Here is a 9705-nt window from a genome sequence, read left to right on the forward strand (position 1 = left end):
TATATATATAATATGTGGATAAGTGGATATACTTATGTCACTAGCTAATTTAAAAGATAGTACGTGGAAGTGAAGAATTTTGATATATCTATATATACATATAAATAAAATACGTGATGCGATATTAAATTTCTGATCTATGCTCAGATTTCAGTCGTTCCAAGGAGAGGTAAAAGATGGATTCAAAAATAATTTTTTTAAAAAAATTTATTGATTTATAAAAATAAAACTTATTTGAATAATATAAACATGAATACACGTAAAAACAGTAAAAGGGTAATTATTTAATTTTATATTCGAGAGATGCTAACAAATAAAATAATATATACATTGAACAATGGCAAAAGGTCAAAAAACACGTACATATACATGTGTGTGTGTGTGTGTGTGTGTGTGTGTGTGTATACATGAAGCCTTGAGAGAGTACTGTCTCAGTTTCCGTTATCATGAAGAAGAAGATTCCCTCGTTGCAGTCATTTCTTGATCTTGATGAATTTTTTCTCCTGGAGATTTTATTTACATGAAACACCGAATCTGCACGACTGCACCTGGTGTCGGGGCATTTTCAGGAATGGAGAGATTTTGAGGTTAGTACACTGCGTCGGATTTTATCAATAATGGCAATCTTAGCTACGCAGTAATCATGATTATATTTATATATTCGATAAAAATTGGAAAAAAATGTTTAAAAGTTTATCCTATAAATTGGATTAATTTGATTTAATTTTAGTCTGTCAATGACTTGTTTTTTTTCCCACTTAATAGTCCATTTTTTTCGCTTTTTACTGTCTGATGTATTAATAAAATTAAATTTTGATCTAAGAAAATGACCAAATTCTATATGCAGGCCAACTCACACAACGATTTCGAAATATCATGCAAAAATATGTTGATCCCGAAAATGTAAAAATATTTTATATGATACATATAATATAGCTAGAGACAGTGGCGGAGCCAGGAATCTGGCACTACTCGGGCTAGAATTTTAATGTCTAACATCCTTTAATATTTTAAATTGATCTATCCGGGCTAATATCAAATTTATCAAAAATTATACAAAAATTTACATAAAAATTTTTTTAAAAAAATTTGTACCACCCGGGCTAAAGCGGGGGTACTGAGGGCTGTACCTCCGCCCCTGGCTAGAGACACACACACACTGTGTATTAAACACACAACTAGGATAACATTAATTAGAAAAAAAAGGAAAAAGATTTGATGGAGAAACAGAAAGGATTGATTTATGCATATATCATATCCCAGCCACCTACAGAATACAGGAGGATAGCTTTAACTACAATCCATGTATGGCTTGCAAAAGCTAATGTGGGAGGACCACTTGGTGCATATTCGAATCAATGATGAGTTTCTCAGCGTTTCTATATCAATTTGGATAATTAACCATTTTCATAGGTTGAAGATTGAAAGGAAATAGTTCATGAATGACGTACATGAACCTATCATACAGTCGCGTTTTGAGACATGCATGGGTTATGGGTCGTGACACTGATTTTATCGGTTAAATATTTATAAATGCGCTTTCTTAATTTAATCTTCACGTAAAAGCTTCTTGGCTAAATCTTTTATGTGCTCATCAATATTTTAATGTAACAGCTATTGTTAAAAAATATAGCCACATCTTTGATGTTAATCAGTAGATCATCATATTCATATATGCTTGGGTTTAGGGGCAATGGTAAAGGATGTGTTGACATTGGTGAAGTTTACCCATGTATGTGTATATATATAAACAATATCTTCATTTTGATAGAACGTAGAGTGACGTCATGCTGTCACAATCACCTGAGACGGCGCCGTCACGAACCCATCCAGCTCGAATACCAACCAGCTTGCTTACGAGTGTAATTTGCCAAAAAGATTTTCGTCCATGGTTTTCTTTCTTTCTTTTTTTTCTGTTACGTATTTATGGCATTTACACACTGTGTCATATCATATAAATGTAGTGCGTGACCCCCCGAGAAATGGCTGCATCAGTAATCATTCTCCAAAGAACCCAAAACCAAAATTTTTTTCCTATAAATTCTCCCTACGCTTCAAAAGTTCATCAATGTTAACCTTGACATTTGTTCAACATTTTCGTATATTGGAAACACTTCTGTGTTTGTTCACTGAAATGGAGCCAATGCCCGCTAAATCTAACTTATCCAAGTACACTATACTTCTCTGCGTGGTGCTAACCTTTATCCTAATGAGTGTTAAAGAATCTGCAGCTGGTTTGCACTACAGCAATCTCTTTGAACTTTTCGTTCAATGTTTCTAATTATAGTAATATATATTAAGAATCTGTATCGTTCAAGACTTACAATTCTAGTTTTATGCATGCAGAGCCTAGCACGAAGATAGGCTTACTGTTTCTGCATCGCAAGGTTTTTATATGTATCTTCTGCCAAATATATGCATGTTTACTTTCAAGATACTATATTTTCTTAACAAAGCAACCTCTGTGATTCTTGGTTTTTGACCTAAATAAATATACATGTGGACAGGTTTATTTGGAGAGAAAGAAGACAGGCTTTAATATTAGTGGGATGCCTGAATCTGGTAGCTATGGGAATCACGAAACGCCTGAGGAGTGGGAACTTAGGAGGGTTCCGGCGGGTCCGAACCCGTTGCACCATAATGGGCGAGACCCGACGAAGCCACGAACTCCATGAAAAGGGTGAAACCTTGTCCAAGAATTGCCGATGTCTGCTTTTTTGGATCTGAAAACGATCAATTATGGAAATATAGATAGGTTTTTTGCACCACTTTTGTTAAGTCAAGCAAGGACTGGAAAGGTTTTTTTTTTGTACGTGGGAAATTATATTAATGATTATAAGTAATATGTTTCGTAATTATATCTGCATATACATATAATTTTACGTATGTAAGCTTGTGGTTACAAGAATGTATGAAATATCTCGATTCTATATTATTATCTTAGTGTAAATCGGGGATTTCGAGTTATTAGTTTGGTGTCATGGAATGTGCAAGAATTTATCATGTCATTTGTAATCTAAAAAAATGAAAAATACATTATATGATACCATTAAATCACAAAAAATCGTTCGTTTAAATAATTAATGATCTCATAAAATTATTTTTAAAAAATTTCTTAATTTTTATATGATTTGTTAATTTTACATGAATACTGCTAGTACCAGAAAATTTGATATGACTTAACAGATTTTTGTGCATGGATCTTTCCCTCTTAAGTTTTGTTCCTTATTTTGAAAATGATGGAAGTTTTGTCAACTATTTAAACAAAGGGGAAACCCATACTTAAACTCAAAACTTCGAAAATAAAATACAAGATAACCAACTTTGAAGAACAAAAATGACTTGTATTTGGTTAGATTAACCAGCTCTATATATTATATATATCTGAAACTTCGATATGACGTCCGATTGCAAGGACTATAAAATTTAAATGGAATGTTTAGAATTTTGAAACCAACGTCAAGACTTCAATCCGTTGTGTAGGCTTTGAATCTCTCGGATATTGAAACTTAGTCAGTGGCCTAAACATCACAACTGGAATTCATATATTGTGCATAACATCCCGGATGGCGGACTACTGAGTCCGAGACTTCAGGGCGGAAAGCAACCCACGTAACTTCAGGGTTGAATCGCCAACATTATGCCTAACGTCTTGAACAGCTTGGCAGGGTCTCAGTTTAAGAAGTCAACTGCTCTACCAATAAAGTAACTCATCGTGCCTAAGCTATTAACATGCATGCCTGGAGTCCATGCTGTTTTCAGTTTGTGTTCAGTAAGAAGTCACAAATGAGGCACAAGACATACAGAGGTAAGTGAGGGAGTGGGGGGGGGTGTGAAATAATCTGACAATAAAAATCCAAAAAAGTCCTCAGAATAAACATAAAATGAACTACCAGTTTCCCCATATTATCCCTTTCATCATCATTACTGTACATTAGAAAAACTAAGAACATCGCTGCCCAAATATATTAACAAAACATTTCCTTTTAACCGGCCTTCTCTTCCATGATCGAACCCCGAACTATTATGGATCACAAGTCCATTCCAGCTTCAAAGAAAACATTGGCACTATTGCAACCGGTGGTGTGACTTCAGAAGAAATGTTAGTCATGGCGAGACAAGGTTGCTAGCTCTTAACATCTACAAACTGAATGTCTGGTGATTTTGAATGGATCAGTGCAAGTTATGGGATACACCAGTCACTGGAAGAGACGCAGCATGGTGAATTTGTTCAGCAATTGTTTTATCGCAGCTGATGTCATTGGCTTGCGGAATGCAGCTTTTCGAACTTTGCTCCAGAAGGTGGACTAATGAGAGAAAGATTTCCATCCTCGTAACATCTCTATTGGCCTGGCAAAACAAGTGCAAATTAAAGTTTAATTTATTTGAGAGTTCCCATGTTATAGATTGTTCATGCTCCAAAAACTATTGTCGGTAGTGATTTCGTAATCAAGAACTTTAAACCTACAAGATCTTCTACGCCATTTTTCTATCATTACGCCACATAGATAGCCTCCTCAACAATCACAATTTAAAACTGTTGAGAATCAAACACGTGAAGTTAACTTTGATATCATCAGTAGAAATATGTGTTTGGTGCTATACCATTAATCATAGCTCTTGATCCAGCTAGAGGCAATTCAACCAAATATATAACGTATGAAGGAAAGGTAACGAGAAAATGCCACTACCTCTACAGCAAAGCGTGCCCATATCTTGCCATTCCGAGTTTCCATAACCCCTTTTAATATGGTTAACCCCAGGCCTCTAATTATGTCGGCTATTTCTAGAAAGAAACCTCTTTCTTCACAGAGCATCTGTCACAGGATCCAAGGGAAAAAAACAAAGATACTTTATGATTGTAATAACCGATAAGTTTTACTAAAACTCTGTAACTAGGGGTCAGATTATGGTTCAACGACCAGTGATTTGAAAATTTGCTAGAATTACCTCCACAAGCATTTGACGGGGTTGATTCAGATCTTCAACTATGAGAGGACAGACCATAGATTGTGAGCCTACTTCATAGGCCCATGTTGCTCCCCCTTCGAAGTTATTTTTCAACAGCAAACTGCCATCTTTGTCAATAATCTGCAACTTAAACAAAGGAAAAATTAGAATTTAGCACTTTTTCAAACCATAAGATGCAACACCAATTTTGCCGTGCAATTTTATCAGTCAGGGACATGAACGACCATGCCAAGGAGTTTATGCCATTAACTATACTGATACGTTAATACAATTTAAAATGTTATTACACACCTTGGGCTCTCCAGTTTGCTTTAGCTTATCAGCATGCTTTGTAACACTCTGTAAGAAAAGCATGTGTTTGATTGTGCGTTCCAAAAGAGAATCCATGCTACACTGTTAAACGAAATATGAAAAATAAGCACCGAATAATCACTATAAAAAGAAATGTAAAATTAGGAGCCTCGAGCAGGAAGTATCATCACCTTTGCACCATTTGGCACAATTTGCCTCAACTCCTTGAAACGATCTTGGATCATTTGCCGATCTTTTGGCCTAGGTCTTGGATTTTCTCCAGGTCTAAGCCTCTTGCGATTTGGTTTAGTCGTTTCATCAGGTTTCTTGGAGCATCCAGTAGACACGCTACTATTTGGGTTCATGTCATGACCCATTTCAATCAATGAACTTATTTGTGATCCGTAAACAGAACTAATCTGAGAATAGGTTCCTGAATCTTCCTTGGAACAAGCATTTCTCAAAGAACAAGGCCTCATCGTTCCTGCCTTTGCAATGTATTTCTGAACACCAAGTAACTCTCCCTTCATCTGGTTAGAAACCCCGCACTGACTATATGAAAATCCAGTGCTGGGTCGCGAGGAGCTGCGTGCATTGGTCAACGTTGTCCCGCGAGAAACTTTGTCATCCAGTATTGGCTTTACAGCGGAGTGAACGTTAGAGACTACTGCATCCAAGAGATGGTCAGGGCCAGAGGAGAAAATCCCATTATCCAAGTTTCCTTGGCTGGCAGCATATATTTCCGAAGACACCAGACTCTTCTTAGAAGGAATATTCTTATTTGAATCATGCGTGTTCGTGGGTGATTTACAACTCTTCCAGCGACTGCTAAACATCTTATTCTTAAAATCTGATCCCAAAATATCGAATAGATCATCTCCAGACTCAGATTGAATGTACGATTCATCGTACTTGGTATCACTCACTGTATGACTCTGATCTTCCGATTTATGTTTTTTGTCGTCTTCAACTAAACTAGAAATTGGCTGTGTAACCATATTTCGATTTTTGTTGTGCTGGGATGGAGAAATGTCATGAGTTTGAGTTATGTTGAATTCTTCATTAGACGTATACAAGTCATTTTCATTTTCCACCAACGTTTTGTCCGTGAGATTGTATCGGATACAAGAGCTATTACCTAGCAAGGAATTTGTCCTCAAATGGTCAGGGGAATCGGAGAAAGAGACCTCTCTTTTCAGCAAATTCACATTGTTAATCCCAACAGAATCTGAACTCTTGGAAGTAATCCGTTCATTAACCGTCCTGCTCGCATTTAAGAAAGAGTCTATCCTTGACAATGTTTCCACATTACAGGGCATGGACACGCCTTCATTGGAACAAGAAGCCAAGATAGAAGTTTTTCTCAGAGTAGGCAAAGAAACGCCACAGAGGCTATTTAAAGGGCCTTGACAGCCACTATCCGATTGTTCAATGCAACTTATACTGCCACGATTCAACAAGCATGTGCTAGATGGGAAATCAACAGTGGACCTTGGGACGTAGAGAGGAGTATGCCGTTTCCTCCATATTTCCGAATTTGAGGCTATAACTTCAGCTTTTAACATAGGAGCAATCGTTGCTATATGATCGTAATCGTGGGGTTTCATACGACTCGGACTCGAGTTAAAAGATTGAAATGCTGCAACAGTAGTTTGCGAGTCATTTCGAATTTCTGTAGTAAATGAATCAGATGCTTGAGTGTCAAGAAGTGAGGTTTGAAATGAGCTTTCAACATGGTTAAGACCGTCGGCGATGAGTGAAGAAGCACATATCTTACTGAAGTCAAGAGACGAGTCCACAGGAGCGGAGCTTCCATGACATACTGGAACCCCAAATCTTCGAGCAGACTCTTTTGACATATAATTATCAGATAGAAAGACACCAGGTACCTCTCCCAGTTGAAATACTAATGTTGTCACATCATGTACGAATCCCAAGTTCTCTTCCATCTGAGACGGAAACACTTTAATTATGGATGAAACTATAGTAGCATAAATGTGTTGAAGGATGCTATGTTCTGTCATCTGAATATTGGCTCGTTTAAGTTCTATGGAAATATTGAAAAGGGACATACCGTCAAGTATGAACCAAATTGAACAACACCATGAGGAATAACAGGAATAACTGCAACCGTCTGTTTAATGAAGAAATAGCATTAGTTTAACACCAAAAGTATAGTTACATGAAACTGAAATAACCAAAAAAAATTTGATCTTTATACCTTCATGCCAGCTGAAAATTGTTGGTGTACCTCATTTAGAACCTATAAAACCAACAAAAGACTAAAAGTCAGCAAGCAAACACTCAGAATCATTTCATAAGGATTGGAAATCTCATAAAGTATCGCATATTCATGATTTCTCCAGCAATCTATTTCATACCTCTGGCGGATGGGCTGCTCCACAAAAAAATTCAGAAAGTGCCCATTGATGGTTACCGGTGAAAGCAACTTTTCCAACTAATCTGAGAAACAAAATCAGAAAAACACTAAATTATATTTAATGAATTTCAATACAATGTGTGGTTGAGATTAAATTGCTTTACCCTTCTCCCACAATATAAACTTGATTTTCCATCATCATCTTGTTTATAAGCAAAGACACTTTCTCTCCAGCATGATTTTGGGGCTGGAAGTTGCTGGTGGGGGTCGCAACCCATGAAGCATCGAAATCTTGAGGTGTCGAATAAGAGTTCGGATCGTAATAACATTCTTCCCATACTAAAAGGCTGCCAATTCAAATTTCAGCTCAACATTAACAAACTCTCTATTATAATACTTCACACAGAATCCATTTGAATTCATTGAGAAAAGTTCAAAAAATGGAAAAAAAAATCAAAAGAAACAAGAAATTGTTGCAGACAAAAAGAGTAAGAACACAAAGATGCAAACAAGGACATATTCAGAAATGAACAAATTCTCGAACAGGAAATCATGACAGTTGAAAAGGTTTCATAAGATCAAAACAATCTGTTTTTCCCTCCCACTAAGATTCTCCGGAACAAATTGATTGAGCCAACCACAAAAATCCAAAATTAAAAAAGGAAAGTTACTAGATCACGAAAAGGAAAAAACGACAAGCATATCCAATAAATCTGCAGCACGTCAAATCATGTTATGGTTACCTATAATTACACACTGATCAACAAAAATATTTGAGGATGATTTTTGGGGTTAAATTTGGCTTATTGTTTAAAATGAACCGGAGTTTATCTTTCATTCTCTTGTTTGCTCGCCGTTATCAATGCTCAACGCGAAATTTCAAGATAAAAAGAGAATGATTGCACGCAAATTAATCAAAAACAATTTCGAAAAGGTACACAACATACTATAATATTTTATCAAAAATCCCAAAAACTGAACAAAAACAAAAATAAAAATTAAAGCGTCCACTTGAAGCAGAAAGGAATATAATCAGCAACAAATATACAATATTGAAATCCAACTTCCAAGAAAAGAAAAGGAACAAGAAACCACAGAGGTTGGAACTTTCTTTTTTTTACTTTAAATCCGGGAAACTAGTGGGAAAAGCTGTGATTTTTAGCAAACTTACTTGGGATTTCGGTATCCAATCTTCCAGAAAACAGCATAAGACCACTGGTTCAGTCCACAAAGAGTCTTCAAAGCCTCTTTCAACAGGTACCCCATTTCTTTCAACTACTTAACGGAGCAGTAACAGTGCCAACAAATGCACCAATGAACCGAAGAATGTGAATATTCTCGAATATAAATATAAAAAAGCAGCAACCAGATATTCAGTTCAAAGCTTAGAGAACAATGGAATAAAGTATTATTCCTCCTAGAAGGAACCCCGTTCCTCTTTTCCTTCTTTTCTTTCGCCTCAAAATATAAAATGGGTCGCAGGCGTAGACTAACTAACTACCTCTGCAAGACGCACGCCCCGCCTGTTTTGTTCTCAAACCTCCGCTCCTCTTCCTCTCCGGACCCAAATCCCCTGTTAGCTTCCTCTTGCAATCCATTATCCGGAGAACCAAAAAAAAAAGAACAAAAGAGAAGTAAAATGAAGCTGAGAAAAGCCCCACAGCACGTAGAAGTATTCTACACTATCCCACAAGCTTTAAGCTCGCAGTTAACCACAAGAATCACTTTCTCCATCCTCAAACGTGAATATCCCGGATAAAATTGCAGGTGTGGGGATAAAGATCAAAGCTTTAAGTGGTTTGGAGATGAAACAATTCGTGGGACTCGAATCTGTTCATGTGTTTCCGAAGTTTCTTTCTGCGGGTAAATATGAATGAATGATGCTCTCTGTACCTCCTTCCTCTTTTTGTTACACCACTTGACAACAGAGGAAGATGATGGGATTCGATGGGTGGGGAAGTGTGCTAAAATGCGCTATGATGATTAATCAATGAGAGCTGGGTCATGGAAACGGGCCTAGACTTTCGGTGGAATTGCAATTCGTGCCACTCATCTTTTTTTTT

The 9705-nt window shown here is 36.7% G+C and overlaps 1 protein-coding gene across 1 annotated transcript; it reads right to left on the bottom strand.

Annotated features, from left to right (window-relative positions):
* Nucleotides 1–3849: 3849 nt before the first annotated feature.
* LOC140988272 (transcription factor LHW-like) lies at nt 3850–9657 on the bottom strand. Its single transcript, XM_073457296.1, has 10 exons — nt 8814–9657; nt 7807–7989; nt 7644–7725; nt 7484–7525; nt 7337–7396; nt 5454–7211; nt 5263–5364; nt 4951–5091; nt 4692–4817; nt 3850–4350 (listed from the first exon to the last, which is right to left on the bottom strand). The coding sequence occupies exons 1-10, from the start codon at nt 8906–8908 to the stop codon at nt 4174–4176; spliced, it is 2766 nt and encodes a 921-aa protein (XP_073313397.1). The 5' UTR covers nt 8909–9657; the 3' UTR covers nt 3850–4173.
* Between the last annotated feature and the right edge of the window lie 48 nt (nt 9658–9705).

Source organism: Primulina huaijiensis, chromosome 1 (genome assembly GCF_012295235.1).
Source record: "Primulina huaijiensis isolate GDHJ02 chromosome 1, ASM1229523v2, whole genome shotgun sequence".
Lineage (NCBI taxonomy): Eukaryota > Viridiplantae > Streptophyta > Magnoliopsida > Lamiales > Gesneriaceae > Primulina > Primulina huaijiensis.

What these genes read in the sequence shown, in the direction of transcription:
- LOC140988272 (XM_073457296.1), bottom strand. Translation starts at nt 8,908, where the DNA reads ATGGGGTACCTGTTGAAAGAGGCTTTGAAGACTCTTTGTGGACTGAAC. An exon ending in AATTTGGTTCATACTTGACG is followed by an intron (nt 7,212 to 7,336) that starts GTATGTCCCTTT and finishes TTTCCGTCTCAG; the next exon opens with ATGGAAGAGAACTTGGGATT. An exon ending in AGCAAACTGGAGAGCCCAAG is followed by an intron (nt 5,092 to 5,262) that starts GTGTGTAATAAC and finishes TTTAAGTTGCAG; the next exon opens with ATTATTGACAAAGATGGCAG.